Below are 20,908 nucleotides of genomic sequence, written 5' to 3' on the forward strand. Positions count from 1 at the left end.
ATGCTTTGATCAGTTTGTTCTGGGCATTTGGGTATCAAGTTAACTGAGAAATTATGAAAAAGCACTTTTGATTTAACACTTTTCAGAACTCTTCCTTAAATATATTTGGCACATACAAACAATTGAGACTAATCTACATTGATCTCAGGACACTCCTAAGAGTGGTTTCGTTTTTGAGTTTGCTCTGTAACCAACTTTCAAATATTAGCTTATTTTGTTTTTTGTTAATGTTTCCTCCTGATCACTTAATCTAAACATAGGAATGAGAGAACGTAGTAAAGCGGGCAGAGTTTTTGGGTCCGGTCTGAGCCTGTACATGTTTCCTGCTGCACACAAGAAAACGTGAGGATGGTGTAGTGCCCCTCTGAGCCGACCCCTGAGCCCCCAGTCTACAGACCCCTGCCCTTCATCCCCACATGGCATTAGCTAAGCCTCCATTTTTCATGATTGCCCTGGCCTCCAAATATTTCTGAGATACTGGAAAATTCTTACATGTTCTTCAGGTCCATATTGGCTGTTACTCTTCATTTCTGCCAAGACTCGAGGCCTTCTTGCTGTATCAGGATTTACTTCCCTGGGTCTCCCAGGTGAAGACACATTTCTCTCTAAGAATTCTCTAAACACCAGATAAAACTAAGCTGTAGGGTTTGGACATAAGAAGGAGGCTTGGAAATGAGGAAAATAAAATTACAACATAGCAGAGCTTGTGTTCTAGATCATGTGTTCAAGATCCTTGATCAACGTGTTCGGAACCTCCTAGCAGACTGTCCTTCTGGGCAACACCCTCTTTTACCCCTGGGGTATAACTCTGTCTCAGGGCTCAGGTGGGTGCCCTGCCCGTCCAGTGTGCCTTTGACTAGACTTACCTGTGCTCCAAACCCCCACTTCTGTCAGCGCACCCTAAGGGGGCAGGACACATTTTCTTCTGCTCTAGAGAGTACATGGTCAGTATGCAGAAAAGTACCTGTGGCCTTGTCCCAAGTTTCACCTCACCCACAGCGGCTTGTGGCTTTACTTTGGCAAGACTATGGGGCCCCCTGAGGTATTGTGTTTATTTCTACAAGACAATTGTGCAATGTCTTTCTATCCTTGAGTGAAGAAACGTGGTCCATTTTCAACTAGCGGTTCACCCTGGATTCTAGCTACCAAGGTTTTAGAATGCTTGGGGTGAACTAGAGAACCCTCTGCAGGAGATATCACTCATATTTTAGATATTTCTAATACTGAATTGTTACAGCCATGGTGCGCTTTCTCTAGTCATTAATAAAAGAAGATAAAGAGAGGGAAACAGGAAAGATGGAGGTGATATATCACACTGCCATCACTGGGAGCACAGTCCCTGGCAGAACATGGTTTGGACCCCCAGGGGTAGTAGCCCATTCTGACCCCATCTTGACAAATGACATATTACTGACAAGAATTGGCCACATGCAGGATTACTGTGTATTTTACATGTACCACTGTCTTTTATCCTTCCAACAGCCCTGTGACATACTACCATGATCCCCATTTTACAGGGGAGGATACAAAGGTAAAGAGGTAAAGTAACTTATGGAGGCCCCATTGTGATGGAGACAAGACCGCACTCCATTGGCTGGGATTTCCCCCTTCTTCTGGACTGCACTCCTGCCCCCTGAGAATCATGCATTCTGCCTGCACTCTACGGGATTCTAGTAAAGCTCAGATTTAGGCTTAAAATCCCATGAAAGTGTCAATACCCCCTATCATACTGGTTATTTACTTACATTTTTTAACCTGCATATTAAAATACTTTGGACATTACCCATCATACATGCTAGGGTGAAAGAACCTTCCCAAAATTGAGTTCCTTCAAGGAATGTAGAATCTAACAGAAGGAACAAACATGTCTGTTGATAAAGCAAAGGGCTGAACAAAGATGGAAAGAAGGAGAGTCTGGGTGTGAACTGCATATAATCAAAGTTTAAGCACATGTTTTACACATGATACTAGGCAAATGTGGAGGTTATCAGAGGGAATTATATTTAAAATCCTGCAGTGAAAAAAAAATAAAATCCTGCACTGAAAAATGTTTATTCTTTCATAGGAAAAATCAGGTATGCTCACACATCACTGTGAAACAAAATAGAAAGTATTAAGTGCCCTGAGAGTTTGAAATAGTATACAATTGTGGTTCAGAGAAGAGGGAGATCTCGGCTGCTGAGAAGCGACCATGTGGGCAGGGGACAATAGAGGCTTGGACTGAGGGCAGCCCTGTGCCCGCATCCCAGCCCCACCATCCGGGACTCAGGACCTCTAAACCTTAGTCTCCAACATGCCCGGAAATAATGTGGGATGGGGGAAGGATTGGTGGGAGAAGGAGTGCCTGGATCCTAATCCACATACAATAAGTGTGAGTGCCCCTCTGCCTTTTGCCTGGGGAATTAGGATTTGTTGAATAAAGCAATCAACTTTTGACAAGGGCTAAAAAATAAATATGATGATCTAACTAAACATGTAGAACTAACAATAATAAGAGTTCATAATTATATAGGTAAAGCTTTATGCCAGAACTTCATATGTCATGTAAGATCTATTCTAAGCAATATCCAAGCCATCTATATGAATGTATGCATTACTTAGGATAATTCTTGCATGGTGTAAGAGATAATTCTGGCATGATGTGCATGTTAATAAATAACAGACAGACATTCCTGCACACACATGCTCACACTTCTCTCAACAATCCCAAGGAAATGTACTCTTATCCTCATTTTAAACTTGGGCAAGTATTAGTACAGGAAAGTTAAGTACTCATTCAAGTTCTCAAACCCAAGAAGGATTTAAATTTAGGCACGTGATCCTCCTAACTCTGTCCTCCTAACTGTATACTGAAATGCTATGCAAAGGCATAACACAAAGGTACTGAAACAAAATTCCATGTAATGTCTCTGGCCAGTGACTGTGAATAGCCTAGTTTACAGAGCATACAGGGATTATGAGATAGAAGAATCATGGACAGAGTAGGGTCAGCTAAGAGGGTTTTGGATCGCATGTTGAGGAGTTCAGAATGCCTGTTTGCCTTGGTTCAGACACTGGACCAATGAAGTGAGACCAAGTGTAGAATTGTCAAGCTAGATAGTCTGACAATCACCATTTAAATGTGGGATGTGAAGCAGAGTATGAAGAAGGCTTAAGTGTTCTTCGACACAGTGGGGTACAAATGCGTTATCCAAGTTTAATTCTCTGCATTCAATCTGGAGTATGCAGACTTTCCTGGTATTTATGAATAGGGGTGGCTGGAAGGTTCATGTTAGCAGTAGAAGCCATTGGTGCATGCTATTGGAGAATGTACCATCAATTTATAGTTCTAGGAATCTTTTTTTTAAAGAAAGCTTCAATATATATAATTTCTTTCATATTCTTACTATTCCCATAGATAAAGAAACCAAGATTCTGAAAGTTAGAATAAATGACCTTTGGTTATATGAAATAATGGTAGGAAGTGACTTTCAAGGGTACCTTCGCCCAAAGACCAGGAGCTTCATACTGTATCATGCAGCCAAGGAAACAATTACTCTTCTCAAGAGAGCTCAGGGATAATACATGAAATGGAGAATGAAATTGGTATGTATTCCCCCACCCCCACCTGCCATGGGTTAGGTGCTAGAGACACAAAATGATCAGGGTGGAAGTCCTCAAGGTGATTGAAACTATAATGCACACATTCCAGCCCTGCCACTGGTGTGTGGCCATGACAGATACTGCAGGGATAAGTAAGGGGGGCATCACCAGCATAAATAAAGAGGTTTGGAAGAGCATAGCAGAGAAGTTTCTGAAAGGAAAAGCTTGTGGGCATGTTTGAGGAGACCTCAAGCAGTGTGATATGTAGAAGGACAGCATGGCAGGGAAAGGAAGCAGGAGACGGTTTGGAAAACAGAAGGCTTTGTAGGGCATGCTAGAAATTTCTCCTTGATTTGGAAGCTAATAACCTCTCTTGAAAGATTGATGAAATGGAGTAAGACCAGAGGGAGAAAGAGTATCTGGTGGCAGTCACAGTCATCCAGGGAAGAGATGATGAAGGTAGTGCAGAAAAAGAAAGAAATGAACCTTCCACCCAGTGTTTCCTGAGTTTTTCTTTACTCAGGGCCATACCTCAGAGCTTGCAGCAAATATCTAGGTTTTTTTATTTCAAGTTATCAGCCACACTATCAGCAATAATGAAATATTTTTACATGCAATTTTTCTTCCTTCATTCTGTCCTCCTTCATTTCTTTCCACTTAAAGTGTTCCTCTTAATACTGCCAACCACAGTGAAATGTCACCTCACACCTGTTAGAGAGGCCATTAAAAAGACAAGAGCTAACTAGTGGCAGTGAGGATGGGGAGAAAAGGATACCCTGGTGCACTGTTGGTGGATTGCAAATTGGTGCAGCCATGATGGAAAGCAGTATGGAGGATCCTCAAATAATTAGAAACAGAATCATCATAGGGTCCATCAGTCCCACTTCTTGGTCTATATCCAAAGAAAATGAAAACACTAATATAAAGAAAGATATCTTCACCTCCATGTTAATAGCAGCATTATGTACAATTAGCCAAAACATGGAAACAAACTGAGGGTCCACTGACAAATGAGTGGAAAAAGAAGATGTGGGGGAAGGGGACTGGAGGAAAATGGTCAGAAGCTACAAACATCCAGTTATCAGACAAATAACTACTAGGGATGTGATGTACAACATGATGCTGGCTAACACTCCTGGGTGAATTATAGGAAAGTTGTTGAGCATGAACCCTAAGAATTTACATCATAAGGAGAATTTTTTCTTTTCTTTTTATTGCATTTATAGGCAATACAATGAATATTAACAAAACCTATTTTGGGAATCATTTCATAATCTATGTAAATCAAAACAGCATTCATGTACACCTTAAACTTATACATTGATGCATATCAATTATTTGTCAATAAAACTGGAAAAGAATGGAAATTCTGATGTTCCCTAAGAAGGGTCGTTGCTTGAGCTACTAACAGTTTAACAGAAAAAACCTGAAAGCCAGCTAAGAGCAGAAATGGAATAAAGGAGGAAAAAAGAAGAGAAAGAGATCATGATAAACTTGTTCTATTATAAGGTTTTGCTGAAGGCTGACAATGAGCTAACATCTTCTCTTCAGAGTGCTAGTTTGAGATCCAAATCTCAGGAAAACGAATGGGGGGGGGTAGACACGTGTTGTGTGCTTTCCTGTTCCTATTTCCAGAGAAATCTGCTGTCTTCTCAAAGCTTTCTATTCAGCAAGGTTAAATTATCTTTAGGAGAAAATCAGGTACATGACAGGTGAATTGGAGCTTATCAGCTGGTATAGACATTGCTATTTGGAAGTAAGCCCATAAAGCACTGTGGAGGAAATAATAGTAAGAGCATCCTAGAACCTTTTGGTTCTCACTTGATCCTCAGAGGACTAGCAGCAGGCCTAGTCTGTTTTCTGACCAGTTAAATGCAAAGGGCAGTGAGAGCCAGACCCACAATCTGCATGTAGCTTGCTAGGCCAACAATTGGACTATCACAAGCATAGAATAGAATGAAGGAAGAAATATGGACAGCGTGTGTTGCCAACTCTCTCCTTGTGATACTTCTTCCTCAGGTAGTTTCTCAGAGGCTGGATGGCTTAGGCTTTCTTAACTATATAGATTGAACTTCCCTCTCTCTTTACCTCTCTGAAATGTTCTAGTTAAAGAATTAAGAACAGAAAAGTCAGCCATAAGGTAAGAGGAACTTCAATATGTAATATTGCTTCAATTCTCTCTTCAATTCAATTAATTGTCTTTCCTTGAGAATATGTCTTAAAACTTCTCTCTTTGGTTTGTCCGCCAAAAGGTGTGACCATGAAATTCTCTCAAGGTAATGCTGTGTGCATATTTATATGGAATAATATTCTTTTAAGATAATCCATGGAAAAAATAATGGGGTTCCATAATGGAACAAATTAGGGGAGCAAATGTTGTATGTCATTCCTCCATTCAACAAATCTTTCTGGGCCTCACCTGTGATAACAGAAGGCCCTGCTCTTTTAGAGCTCATAGTGCATGGCGAGAGAAAAACAAGTAAAGCAAGATGAGTTTAGGAAGGAAACTAAAGCAAGATAGGAAGGTGAGTTGTGGTGGGGATGGAAAAGGAGTTGGCAAGAGCCCCTACAGAAGACCACAGTGCACATAAAAGGGGCAGAAAGGTTCAACAGACATCTTGATGTTCATTATTCCCTTCACCCCATGACTTTACCCTGGATGCATCAGTTAATCTCTTTCCAGCTCTGGGCCTGGCCCTTACTGCAATGTCTCTTCACTCTGGATCCTGTATTAGAAGACTAGACCCTCCGGGCAACCCCCATGCTTAGTTCTCCATTTCATGAAGCAGGAAGTTCAGGAAGCTTCTCTTTCTATACCAGAAATCAGCAGAGGGCAAAGGCATTGTTTATTTTTGCTTTAGTGGAGTCTGAAAAGTCCGATTTTGCTAAGTGGGTATTTCAGTCTTCTCCAGTTGTGCACCATATGGTCAAGCTCCCATACATGATGGTGTTATAGCTCTTAGCACAAGAGATAGAAATGTAAATATGTGACACTGTTGTCAACAGTCGTTTTGTCACCCATTATACTTAACGCAGCAGAAGTCACACAAAAATCAGAACCTCTGAACAAACACAGCAATGGCAGTGAAGGAGTCTGGTGTCTCATGTAAATACTTATTTTTAAACAAATATTTATCTGTATGAGCATAGTGTCCTCAAGAATAATTAGGGATCTGGATCACCCATGCTGGTAGACAAAAAGCCAAATTTTTATTACTTAGCTGTGGGTTGGTAGATCTGATTTCCTCATTATTAGTTGAACACATGACATTTTCTAGTAAAATGTGATTTAGATCTATAATTGTCCCAAGGATGCTGATAGCCTAATTGTATGCATAAGGTTCCTATTGGTCTAGGGAGAGTTTTGAGCAACTTAACTCTGAAATGTCCTGTCCTATCAGTCAATGATGATTTGTTGTTAAGGCTATAAAAGGTCAGAGGACAATGGCAATTTGAGAGCCCTTCAACTTCTACTTTAACACAGCTTTAGCAATGCCCTTTCTTAGCGCTTGTAACTTGATATTCAGTGAATTCTCTTTGCACTTGAGATATTGATGGAGTTGTTTCAATACAAGTAGATTACAGAGGAACTCTGGTTCATTAGACTAGGGGGAAGATGAGGACATGGATATAGAATTAATCACTTTTGATGGGGGTATTGGAGGTAGATATCCAGATGCCATGGCCACAGTGTGCTGCATCTATGAGAAACTGGCTTTCCTGACTGGGGGTGGGTGCTGGTTTCTAAAGGCAATGGTGCCTATCTGGTAGGAGAGGCATTTAATTGAAGGCATTACTTTTAATCTTTGTAAGTTACTGACTTCTGAGGGCAAGTCTCACTGTTTCCTTCACTATCTCTGGCTAATTCTGGAATAAGCCAGAATGCATGGGATGGGTGGTTTAGTTCATTTGGAGACTTTATGCCTGATGAGATTTGCACGCAAATAACGTTAATATGGGTAAGTTAATAATAAAGTGACCAAGGGGCGCCTGGGTGGTTCAGTCAGTTAAGCATCCGACTCTGGCTCAGGTTATTTCACAGTTTTTGAGTTCGAGTCTCGTCTTGGGCTCTGTCCCGACAGCTCAGAGTGAGCCTGCTTTGGATTCTGTGTCTCCCTCTCTCTCTGCCCCTCCCCAGCTTGCACTCTGTCTCTGTCTCTCTCTCAAAAATAAATAAACATTAAAAATTAAAAAAAAATAAAGTGGCCAATATTAGGACTTCACATAGGATTCCATTTTCTGAACTGGCCACACAATAACCACAGTAACTGTCCTTTCAAGAGGATGACTGGCAGTCCAGGTCAGGGGAGGCAGACGAGGAGCAAAATGACAATTGGCCATTGACTTCAGGAGCGCACATATCTGACAAAGGCTGTGTCAGGGCTGGGATGGGAATGAGGAAGCACTCATACCTCATGCCTGAGGGCACCTCTACTTCCAGAAACAGAGCAGGAAGCACATGTCTCTTCAGTGATAAAGTCACCAACTGGAAACAATAAGAACACGTTGTTCCTAAGAGAAGGAAACAGGACATGAGCGCGTGATTGTAACTCTCAGGGCTCGACCTGAGAACCCCACTCAACTCGTGATCAAGGTCAAGTGGGAGTGACAGGTGTTCTCTACTATTGCCCTGGATACTTGAGTTATTCTTCTACTCTGGAGCCGTACTGGCAAAGGAGGACAATGCCATGGGTTAGTTTTCCTCTGCCAACTATCAGGATCCAGTGACAGAGGTCGGGTTGTCCTTAGACAGTGATCTAGCTCAGGGGGTTTTCTAGCCAATTAAATAATTGCTCCTATGAAATTGTAAGTAGATTTACCACATCTGCCCTTATAATGATATAATGATGTAATGGATGCTTTCCTACATGTAAGAGTAGAATAAAAGAGGATTCAGGAATTTAATTCTCCTATTTACACCCTTAAAATTGGTCACTTAAGGAATATGGTCAATGATGTTGTAATACTGATGTTTGGCGACAGATGGTAGCCACACTTGTGACGAACGTGCCATAACATATAAATTTGTGGAATTGCTGTGTTGTACATCTGGAACTAGTGTGATGCCGTGTATCAATTATACTCAAATAAAAAATTATAAAAACAATAAATAAATGCTAAGAAAAAAAATTCTTGCCAGCCACCAATGGTGTCTAGTACCTAGCACCTACCTCTCATTTTCTTTTGTATAAGTGCCTGTCTGAAATACATTTCAGGACATACCCCTGCAGATCCATTTGGAACACCAAAGCCTAAATGGATTTATCAATTTTAGTTTTAACTCTGCAGTTGGCATGTTAATTACCCTCTGCCTTATTAAATATATTGTATTAAATAAGAAAAAAATTGTATTTATAATTAGCACTGAGCTGCTAGTCCTTCCTTAGCTTTAGTTTGTACTCTTTTTCTGGGAGAACCCTTTGAATGTCATTCAGAAAATTTAAGTATGATTGACAAACGCCTTGCACGGGGCTTGAGGATATTAACTTGTCACTGCTTCCGAATCTGCTCTCACACAAAGATCTTTTTACACAAAAACTAGCTGTTGGAATTTCTTTCTATCTCTGTGAGTGTATTGTGTGTATTTGTGAGAATCTATTATGTGCAATGTTATTTGCATGTAGTATTTAATGTAAGGTTCACCACTGCCCTGGAGATTTTATTTTCACGGTTCTCCTGGTGAGAAACCCAAGCATCCGAAAAGTTGTCTTCCTTTGCTTATTCATTCACTCAGTGATTCAGCAACTTACTAATAACAGTGTGAACGATGTTACGAGGCTGTTTGAAATTCACTGATTTTGAAATAACTACAGTGCACAGATTTGGTTTGGGTTGCTGAATGCCATTTCATCATACCTTTAAGAAATACTGTGTTTCGTGCACTAGGCATTCCAGTTTAAAAAAAGATACAGCCTATATCCCCCAAGGAACTCCACTCCTAGAGCTTTGCTAGGGACCGCCTGGCAAATCAGCAGGGTGGATAGGATTAGCACTCAAAGCTCCTCTCCTTTCTCTCCCATTCTACTGCTTCTTTTAAAACCCTCAGGCAGCGTGGAGTTTGGCAGAGCAGCAGATTTGAAATAGGTCTCCCTGAGAATTCCTGATAGTCCCTGTCAAGGTTACTGAGGCAGAATTTGGTGGTTGCACCTGTTATTTATTGCCCGCACTGCAGTTAGGCAAATTAATGACATCTTCCCTGGGGCACCTGGATGCTTGCAATGTGGTTGCCCATCAGAGCCATGAGTGGGGTTGGCACCATGTGATGTATTTGTTAGAGCCAAGTGAGTCGCTTGGGTAGCAGCTAGCCCAGGCCGGGTGGCTCTCCACTGGGAAGTGCCGGTGAGCATCCCGTCGTAGCATCAGAGGTTGTGCCTGCTCAGTGAGCTGCCTAGTAACGAGTGGGAAGAGCATCAGCACTTTCATCATGAGCAAAGGTTCTTTCGTTCATAAGCCAAAGGATGAATGTCTAAGGGGAAGGAGGTGAATGCTGACTCTGGAACTATCGTTTTCTTGTGTGTTCTCCTACATGCTCCTGTGAGCCCCCTTCTATGTAGTTGTCTTCTCTTATAAGAACACAGGACCTTAACTTCTGTGGTCATTGTATTTCTTCAACTCTAGGGGAAGACATGGAAGAAGAAAGATGAGCCTATGCACTATATTCTTATGTAGGGACAGAATCAATGAACAGCTTTGTCAAGAACCATATGCATGAGGGGCTCCTGGATGGCTCAGTAGATTAAGCGTCTAACTCTTGATTTGGGCTCAGGTTATGGTATCGAGCCCCACCACAGACTCTGTGCTAACAGCATGGAGCCTGCTTGAGATGCTCTCTCCGTCTTTCTCTGCCCCTTCCCCTTTCTCTCTCAAAATAAATAAACATTTTTAAAAAGAACCATACATATGATATCTTATAGTAAAATAATGCCATTTATCCCAAGACAGTGGTAAAAGTCTGTGCCCAGATTCAGTATACTGTTGTAGATGTGGAGTGAGAACCAAACCAACTTGGGGGAAACAATATATAGAATCTTGCTCAAAACAAACCCGCCTGATTCCCAGGGTCTGCCGGTGAGGTGGTGGGGTGGGAAAGCCCTGGTGGACTGGCTACACAATTGTAAGATGTACTGCAACTTCTGCTTTAGTGAGGAAGCTGGCTACACCTTCTGGATGATAAAGGGAGTGACCTAAACTATGCAGAGGGCCTGGCAAGTGCCTGGCATGGAGCAGATCCTCAAAACTGGTAGCTCTTAGTGGCCCACGGCCATTATTTGGTTTCAGAAGTCTGATGCATGTGGTTGGTAATGAGAAGGAAATCAGAGGGTCACTGAACTTTTATCAGAGTCTCTATAATCCAGTCTCAATCTGATAATGTCTTAATTTATGATGTATGATCCAATTTAAGCACTCCAAAATTAAGTTGTCTCATCTTTAAAATGAAGATAATACAGATTTTCTACCTTTTGAGGATATTCTGTTCAAATGAATTGATGGATGTCCTTTGTAGTCATTTTCTGTCTCCCATTATCGAGAAAATGGCTGATGTGATTTCCATCATCAGAGCTTAGTTCTGCCCCTTCTAGAACTTCATATGCAGAGAATCGTGTAGTATGCATCCTGATAGTTAGCTACTTTTGCCCAACATACGTTTTGTTGCAGGTGCTGTGGTTACTTTTTATTGCTGAATATAATATTCTGAGTTCAGATTTACTAGTTTTTCATCTTCTTGGGATGGAAACATAGATTTTTAACTTTGCTTCTTCCTTCTCATGTAAAAAAAAAAAAAAAGAACAAAAAACGTGTAGCCATCCATTTTCTTCTCAGGACTGCTTTGGCTGTGTTCCAGAAATGTTGATACAATGTTCTTAACATCATTCAGTTAGAACTATTTTCTAAATTCCATTTTGATTTCTTCTTTGACCTATGAGTCATTTAGAAGTGTGTTGACTAACTTCCAAGCATTTGAGGGTTTCCTAAATAATTTATTATTATGACAACTTAATTGTGGTAAGAAAACAAACCATATGAATTTTTTTTTTTTACCATATGCAATAGGGCCTCTCTTAGTGAATGTCCCATGTGCACACTTGAGAAAACAATGTATTTAATCTGTAGTTGTTCTGTGTTCTGTGAACATTAATTAGGCCAGTTTCACTGTTTGGATATTCTATATCCTTCCTGGCTTTTCCCCCATCTTATTCCATCAGCCTGACAATTTATAACTTTTCACTAGAGTTTTTACTCATTTTTCTTTTAATGCAATTATCAGTTTGGTAAAGTATCTTCCCTTTTTTTTCTTTTACTTATCTGTGATTTATTCCTTTCTTTCTCATTTCTTGTCTTATTTTGCATTAAACTGAGATTTTCATTTCAAGTTTGTTGTTCTTTTATTATTATTAAGTATTCCATCCTTTTTTTTATTGGCTCTGTGTTATACCTTTTTGCTTTATTTTTGTGCATCTTTAACTTATCACAATTTATATCAAATTGCTAACATATCATTTTATGTACAATGTGTGGACTTACACTAGTGTAATTCTACTTATCTTGTATCCCATACTATGCAGTTTTATCGACATATGTTTTCTTCTATATATGTTACAAATCTCACAATGCATTTTTTGTTTTCCTCTAAAGTGTGAATTAACTTCACAATGTTTAGGAAAATAAAGCAATCTAGTCTTTTATTCTTACCCACATATTTAACCCTTTGAATATTCTTTATTTCTTCCTGCACATTGAAAATTTTATTTTGGGGGCCCCTGGGTGGTTCAGTTGGTCAAGCGTTTAACTCTTGATTTAATATCATCAGGTCATGATCTCACAGAGTTCCACTGCAGCTTTGAGCCTGTTTGGGATTCTCTCTCTCTCTCTGTCTCTCTCTCTCTCTCTCTCTCTGTCTCTCCCCTACTTATGTACTTGCATGTACATGCTCTCTCTCTCTCTCTCAAAAATAAATTAATTAATTAAAAAAAGAGAAAATTGTATCTTGTGTCAATTTCTTTAGGTAGTAGAACTTATTTAGCAACTTCTTAGCAATGGAGGTCTATAGGCAATACATTATCTCAGCTTTTGTATAAATGAAACTATGTTAATTTTTTTTCTTTTAGAACTGAAAGCTATTTTTGCTGGGTATGCCCATGTGGCATAGTGGGTTAAGTGTCCAACTCTTGATTTCAGCTCAGGCCATGATCTATAGTTCATGAGGCTGAGCCCTGCGTTGGTCTCTGTGCTAACAGTGTGGAGCCTGCTTGGGATTATCCCCTTCTCTCTCTGCCCCTCCATCTCTCTCTTCCTCTCTCAAAATAAATAAACTTAAAAAGAAAAGAATGCTGGGTTGATGTTGTTCTACTTTCAGCATTGGTTAGTTTCTGTCATTTCTCATGAAAAGTCAGCTGTCACCCTTATTGCTGTAGCACTTGAGCTGGCTTTGGGTGAGTGATAGCTTTAATGCATCTAACAGGGCCTTGGAATTCAAATACCAGGAGAGTAAGGAGACCTTTCCTTGCTTTTCTTCCTAGCTTGCAACTTCCTACATTGTTACATGATGATTGCCTTTGATCTTGTCAGAAAACGAACTAGTGAACTTAGTGAGAGTTTGGTTGAAGCTTCTTTTAGATTCAGTCTGCCTCCAGCTTTAAGTATTTCCAAGTTGATGTTGGGTTGTTAGCTCCAGGAAGGCCCTGGAACCATGCACTGCATACTCTGGTCTCAAACTTTGAGACCTTGAGGTTGCTCTGGCATTAGCCTATGAGACTATGAAACTACAAATGATATAGCTCTGGGACTGTGAGATGTTGAGATCATGATAGAGAGACTCAGAAAGATTAAGTGGTTTGCCTAATGTTACACAATCATGCCAAGATGTGCCCCTTTTGATGAGAATCCGAGGTTCTCTCATTAGAGCACTTAGTATGTGAGTTAAGGGATACTATAAAGGATTCCAAGTTTACAAAATAAATCTTATGTCTAGAATTATACAACCAGGATTTCAACATTAGTTTAAGAAATATTTGGTCTATATATTACATAGAAGTCAGGAGAAGGCATCCCATTACCCTCAGTGTGAGAAAGGTTTTATTGAAAGTTTGGGTTAGACAGAGATGCTATAAACACAGGGCCGTTACGTGCCTGGGGGGTGCGTTGTAGCACAAATGATGAAGACGGAATCCAGATTACTGAATGGAAGCTCCCCAGTTAGGTTGTAGAAAACCATAAAATGCCTTCATTCTATCCAAGGACAATGAGAAACCACCAGTACTTTTCCCCAATATACACAATATATATGAACATATATATCACAGAAGTATGGACCAAAATGTATTAAAAACAAAACGAAAACTCTAAATTCTACAGAGAAAAAATTCATTTTTTAAACGTTTATTTATTTTTTAGAGACAGAGAGACAGAGTACGAGCAGGGGAGGGGCAGAGAGAGAAGGTAACACCAAATCCGAAGCAGGCTCCAGGTTCTGAGTTGCACAGAGCCCAACACGGGGCTCAAATCCATGAACTGTGAGGTCATGACCTGAGCTGAAGTTGGGTGCTTAACTGACTGAGCCACCCAGGCGCTCCCAGGGAAAACAAGGGATCCAGGAAGGTTTATATGTGTACCAGTTATAAAGTTGGGAGCAGGATGTGTGGAAGAGCAAGCTGGCAAATAAAGTCATTCTTATTTTGATAAAGAAAAATTGGTGAAACTTTGCAAAAATCTGTGGACTGGAATGTTGGATTTGAATCTTGAGGAATTCCTCTCCACTAAGTCATTCTGTTCCATGAGAATTTTGTTAAAAGTGTAGCTGCAAAGTAGGAAGTGAACTTCATTCTTCAGTACGCCACTTTGCGCTGTGTCATAGTGATGGTATGAATTGCCGAAGTCGGGGTTATTAGCCACTGGGTGTACTGTGTGCAGCAGAATGTCAGACTGTCCAAGGTATACACAATCGTGAGGATACAGTCAAGGTTCAGATCGGATGTTTGAAAATGGATTCAAGTCCATTGTTTTGATAAGGTACTTTACTTGGTGTTCACTTTGGCCATTTGACAAACCAGTGGATCGTCTTTTTATTGACATTGATAGGACATTAGCAAGTATGCTTTATCTAAATAACATGTATCAGAAAAGAAGGAAAATGATGACTTTCAAGAAGCAAGCAAATCAGTATGCTAGATGACATACTGTCTTAAGAATTAGGGGATCCTAATTAAAGATGATGAGAAAGTTCTGCAAGTGGATAGTGGTAATGGTTGCACAATGGTGTGAATGTATTTAATGCCACTAAAATATACACTTTAAAATGTTTTCAATGGCACATTTATGTTATATCTATTCTACTCTAATGGGGAAAAGAGATTAGGTGTGAGACTTTGGATTCCGTCTCCAGAAAAATTTTTACTCTAGAAATCCCTCATCCAAATGAAGACTGGAGAGCATAATTCTAGTGTGCCCAATAGTTCCCAAACTATGTGCTCCTTTGCTTAAATGTCCCAAGAAAATGAGAAAATGAATTACCTAAGAGTCAGAGCCTCTTCTTCTCCTTCCTGTAATGATGGAAAGGGAGATGGTTAAAGAGTGCGGGGCTGTAGAAAAACCACAGGTTTTAGAATAGGAAAGCCATGGAACTGAATCTCAGACCAATTACTAATCATTTGGATGCTCTGAAGATTTTTTTTTCTTCGCCCTCTTTCTCTGTAGGCTTCAGGTTGTTGTTGTTGTTTTTTAATCTGTGAAATGATAATAGAAAGTGCTTAGCCTAGTGACTGGCCTCAACTGATGGTAACAATTACTTCAACAAAAGCCTTTCCTTGGAAGAGGAGATTGCCAGTTATCTCCTCTACCATAGGAACTATGAGCATTAGGAATATTGGAACCTCATGGTATTATTTACTTTGTGAAGCTTTGAGGTGTCCTGTCTAAATCTGGGAGAGAGAGTTTCTCAAAGAATAGTGTACAGCATTTCTGAAAAAATAAGGCACATAACGCAGAATTTTCACAAGAATCGGATTCTGTTTGAAGTATCTGTGAAATAGAGGATTTTCTTAGAAAGACTTTGTGGAGTAATGTGGATTTGCAGCGATGTCCTTTGAGCTCGGCAGGGGAAGGCGACGCAGCGGTGTCACACATCTCATGGGGCCTCCTTTTCTCTCTGCAGACCTTTGCAGGAAACATGAATGCTGACAGCGTGATGCACCACAAGTTGCTGCACTCAGTGAGAGCCCGCTTCGTTCGCTTTGTACCCCTAGAATGGAACCCGAGTGGGAAGATTGGCATGAGGGTAGAGGTCTACGGATGCTCCTATAGTAAGTGCGCACGTGTGCCCTCAACACTGGGGTGTTGTGAACAGCCGTCTCCACATGGTTACCAGTTTATCTACATTGCGATAATGATCTCACGTGTTTGAAAACTCTTTCAAGTCTTTAATAACTTTTGCACATTTGAAAATGTAAAATTCAACCCAGAGGCTGAAAAACTCTTCTTCTGTCTAGGGATGAAGGAACATGGTAGTGATAACATGATAAGAACTTAACAGTAACCCAGAGTTCAACGTGAAGAGCTCTTGAAATATGAGCATCATTTGTCCTTGAAGCAGAACGGTAATTAGAGCTCAGTTCTTTCCCAGAAGTGAGGTATTGCAGGTATTATAAATTCACCCCTCCTCCAGAACTGTGACGAGAAAAGGTTCTCCCTTCTCACTTGTTCCAGAAGGGGAGGACAAGGACCATTTCAACCTGATGTAACCCCGGGAGTGATCTCGCCTGGAGGTGTGCTAGCCAGCCATTCATCTGTGAGTTGTGGTCCTGAATGCAAAAGTGGTGCTTCATCCTGCAAATAAGAAAGGTGGCAAACGTGTGGAGAACTGGCATTCACTCTAGAACAAAGTCAACATTATGCAGGAAATGTTATCATTTCTATAATTCTCCCTGGAAAGTTTTATATTTAAATTAAAAAGTATGTCATCATAAATCATTTTTTTCTACCTTAGCAGTCACATCTCCTGCCTGTATGCTAAAACCCAGTGACCTCTAATGCATGAACACAACAGATCCTGTATTTGGTTACAAGAATGCCTGTTGGGTTATGTGCTTGTCTTGTCTTTTTGTAATATGATCAACTGAATGCCTATATCAGAATCATCTGGAGAGGACCTTAAAAATGCCTTTGCTTAGCCAAGTCCTATACATACTGGATTATGATTCTGGGCTCTGGGCATAGGGACCCAGAAAGCTGAGAATTAACAATCTCTCCAGGGAAGTGACAGACAGAAGAGCATCTAGTAAAAAAGAAAAAAATTCTGCACAGAGGGGATTTACTTGTGAAATGACTGTCTTTATCTTGAACAAGCGCTTCCAAAAAGAATGTGTTATACAACGGTTACATCAACGCACCATTAGGTTAGGGAAACACTGCATTCCACTCCAGTCCTTACATAACACGGCACAGAAGGTCCACAAGGGTTCATGCTTTCCATCCTGGGTTCTCTGGTGTGCCCAGATTCTCTTGTCACCTCTTCTCTTGGTAACAGTTGTTGCTGCTTGGAGGTTTAATTTTAAAACTTTTTAAGTAATTTTTTAAAGTTTATTTATTTACTGAGAGAGATAGAGACAGAGAGAGACAGAGATAGAGATAGGGAGAGAATAAGCAGGAGAAGGTCAGAGAGAGAGAGAGAGAGAGAGAGAGAATTCCAAGCAGGCTCCACAGCGTCAGTGCAGAGCCTGATGTGGGGCTCAAACTCATGAACCATGAGATCATGACCTGAGCCAAAACCAAAAGTCAGATGCTTAACCCACTGAGCCACCCAAACACCGACTTAAACAAAAAGCAAATCTTATTTAAAGTAATTTTTTGTTACATTTATTTATTTATATATTTTGAGAGAGAGATTGAGAGTCAGAGGTGACACTTTCATGCTGAAGTAAAGAGGTTACTTACCGTATAACTTCAGCCATCTCTTTTGGGGTAACAACCCTGCTACTATTTAACGTGTCCTCATTGTTTTCTGTCAGTCAGCTAGGTGTCCTTCTTCTCATGGACATCTTCTGTATGCATGCACAGAAAGACTCCGAGCACCAAGTTAAAGAGCAGACTCTAAGGTTGAAAGAGACTTTTGAGTGACACATTCAGTTCTTTCCAGGGCTGGACCCCTTGGAGAATGTGATGGCAGCAAGGGATGTTCTCTTAAGAAGAGCGCCCACAGTGACTATTTTTCATAAGCAGATTTTTCTATAATATTATGAGGTCCACAGATCTGCTAATGCCCAACTGTTGACCAAGCTCAGTCCCTGGTTTGGAGGAAGTCCAGTCCTATAGGGATTGCCCCCAGATAGGCTCCATGCCCAGGTAGGCTCCATGTCCCCTCAAGGGACAACTTATCTTTGGGTTCCTAGTGTGAGTGATGGGTTGTTAGCCACCTTGGAGAACTGCAGGACATTCAGTCCTTTCCAGTCCTTGATGTTTTGAAAAAAAGAATTCACCTTTCATTTCTGTTTTTTTTTTTTTTAATATTTATGTATTTTGAGGGAGAGAAAGAGATGCAGAGAGAAGTTGGGGGAGAGAGAATCCCAAGCAGTCTCTGCTCTGTCAGTGCAGAGTCTGAAGTGGGGCTCGATCTCACAAACAGCAAGATCATGACCCATGCTGAAATCAGAAGTCGGCTGCTTACCCAACTGCCCCACCCAGGCATCTCCTCATCTCTCATTTCTATCTAAAAAACACATCTCAGCTTGTCCTCTGGATCCCAGACTCCCTCCCAACACCATCTTACCCTCCTTTTGACTGAATCATTCCTATACATAGAAACTATGAAATATAAACTATCACACAAAACGAAGACAACAACAAAATTTGTGTAGCCCTCCTTAGCAGCTACTCCTTCTCTCCCTTCCTTTTCACAGAACAGCTTCTCTCCCAAATCCGTGTGTGGTTAGCACCCCCAGCCTCCCGCATCCCAGCACACTGCGTCTGCTCTGCGGTCAGGACACATGTGGCATTCAGTTCCAGGTGTCCCCTTGGCAAGGCCATAGCTCCATTGTCCAATCTAATACTGACCTAGCTGTGAGGCGACCATGTGCAGTCACTGGGCTTTAGGGAAAGGAGATCATTCTTGATGTCTGAGTCAGTCAGTGAAAGGTTTGAAGATCAGAACTGAGGTTTCTCTGAGGAAGAAGACATTCTACCCTACAGTGTAGCTTCCGCTACTGCCAGTGTTTCGCTCTGTCCTTCCTGACAGCTCACCCTACAGATGAATTTCAGACTTGCCTAGACCACCCCCACACTCATGTAAGCCATTCAATGTAGTCTCTCTGAATCTGTGTCTGTATCTGTATTTATATGTCTGCCAATCTATCATTCTATCATCTATCTATCTATCTATCTATCTATCTATCTATCTATCTATCATCTATCAATCTATCTATCATCTATCTATCACCTAATGCAGAACACCCCACAGAAATGACTTCAGCAAAGACCACGGTGAACACCTCCACATCGCCAAATCCAGTGGTCACTTTCTTTTTTTCTCTTTACTCAACCTCTGAGTAGTATTTGTTCAGTTAGCCATTTCTGCCTTTTAGAAACCTGGATTTCCCTTCTGGCTCACTTGCTCTCAGGGCTCGGTCTCAGGACTTCTTGCCATCTATACCCCATGCCCTTCTGAGTTTACAGAGTTCCATGAACTTAAATACCATGGATATGCTGATCACCTTCACATCTATATCTCCTGGACTGACCTCTAGAATTATATAGGCAATATGCTAGAAAGCTCCACGTGAAAGTCTAGGTTGAATAGAGCAGAAATACAACTCTTGATTACCATTTCCTCAAACACCTGTTCACATCTCCCCAAAACCAGTAAATGACAGCACTTGTGTTTTGCTTGCTAGAGCAAAATCCCAGGAAGCAGTCCGTGTCCCCCTTTCTCATACCTATATTCTCGTGCAACTTATTGATGGTTCACAGTAGCTCTGTCAGCTTTGTCCTCCCAAATGTGCCCTGAATCCACGTACTTCTGCCTTCCAGAGCTGCAGTCACTGTGTCTTCTCACAAATCACCTTCCAGCTGGAGTTCCTGCTCTAGGCCACGGTCTCCCCAAACCTACTTAACAGGCAGTAGCCAGAGTGATCTTTATAAATTAAATAAGATGTAAAATCACATCATTGCCCTGGGTGCTTCACTTAAAGTAAAATTGAGACTCCTTTCTTGCAAGTAAAATTTCTTATTGGATGTTCCATGCCAACCTCTTCAAATTCCTTTTAGTTCTTTCAGTCCTTGAGGCCATCTTGCTATTCCTGAAACATCCTGGGTTTTTTCTACCTCAGGGCCTTTGCACTTTCAATTTTTTTAATATTTATTTTTGAGAGACAGAGGGAGACAGAGCGTGAGCAGGGGAGGGGCAGAGAGAGAGGGAGACCCAGAATGCAAAGCAGGCACAGAGCCTGACAAATGGCTTGAACTCACGGACCTCAAGATCATGACCTGGGCCAAAGTCAGACGCTTAACCGACTGAGCCACCCAGGTGCTCCATGCACTTTATGTTCCCTAGGCACAAAACAGTTTTTCCAAGAATTTACAGAGTTAGTTCCTTTAGCCAATTCAATTCCAATTCTGATACCATCTCTTCAGAGAAGTCCACTTTTCTTAAAGTGTTATTTATTTATTTTGAGAGAGAGGGAGAGAATGCATGTGTATGAGTGGGGAAGGGCTACAGAGAGAGAGAGGGAGAGAGAGAATCCCAAGCAGGCTCCACTCTATCAGTGTAGAGCCTGGGGATATTACTGCAGGATATTCTTTCAGTAAATATCTGTTGAATCATCAACATCCCAGATGGAGTAACGAGCATCTACATATAAATAGGCCACAAAGGATTGTACGTGCCTCCTAGAAATAAAGCAGAAATCAAGAGTCAGACACTTAACTGACTGAGCACCCAAGTGTCCCCAGAGAAGTCCACTTTTATTGTCCTTCCACAGGCTCCTGTCGTACTTCCTGAGTATCAACTGTTACCCCCTGGCTATATGCTGTGCTTTCGTTTTCCTCTTGGTGCCCCTCACAAGCCAGAATCTTGTTTGTTTGCTTTGGTTTACTTTGTTGTTTGCCTCCCCAAATCCCTGCATCAAAATGTAAGTGCCATGGGAATAGGCACCTTGTCTGTAAAATCTCTGGACCTGATAGGCACAAATAGGTATTTGATAGATATTTGTGGAATGAATAGATACATGTATCAGTCCAGTCTCAGCATGGGCTACCATGTAATCCATCTGAAATTACCTGTTCTTAATAACGCCCATTGTAGTTTCTAGGAAACTGTTTCCTCCCCCCACCATGGACCCAT

At 41.0% G+C, this 20,908-nt stretch overlaps 1 protein-coding gene across 2 annotated transcripts in view; it reads left to right on the top strand.

Annotated features, from left to right (window-relative positions):
* CNTNAP5 (contactin associated protein like 5) overlaps window positions 1-20,908 on the top strand; it is a 789,622-nt gene that overhangs the window by 327,898 nt on the left and 440,816 nt on the right. The window contains exon 4 of one of the 2 annotated variants that reach the window (XM_029934734.1): window positions 15,731-15,878. The exons of the other annotated variant lie outside the window; for it this stretch is intronic. Within the exon in view, the coding sequence (XP_029790594.1) occupies window positions 15,731-15,878 (148 nt within the window). The remainder of the gene's footprint in view (window positions 1-15,730; window positions 15,879-20,908) is intronic. 2 annotated transcript variants of the gene reach the window in all.

This window comes from Suricata suricatta, chromosome 3 (genome assembly GCF_006229205.1).
Source record: "Suricata suricatta isolate VVHF042 chromosome 3, meerkat_22Aug2017_6uvM2_HiC, whole genome shotgun sequence".
Lineage (NCBI taxonomy): Eukaryota > Metazoa > Chordata > Mammalia > Carnivora > Herpestidae > Suricata > Suricata suricatta.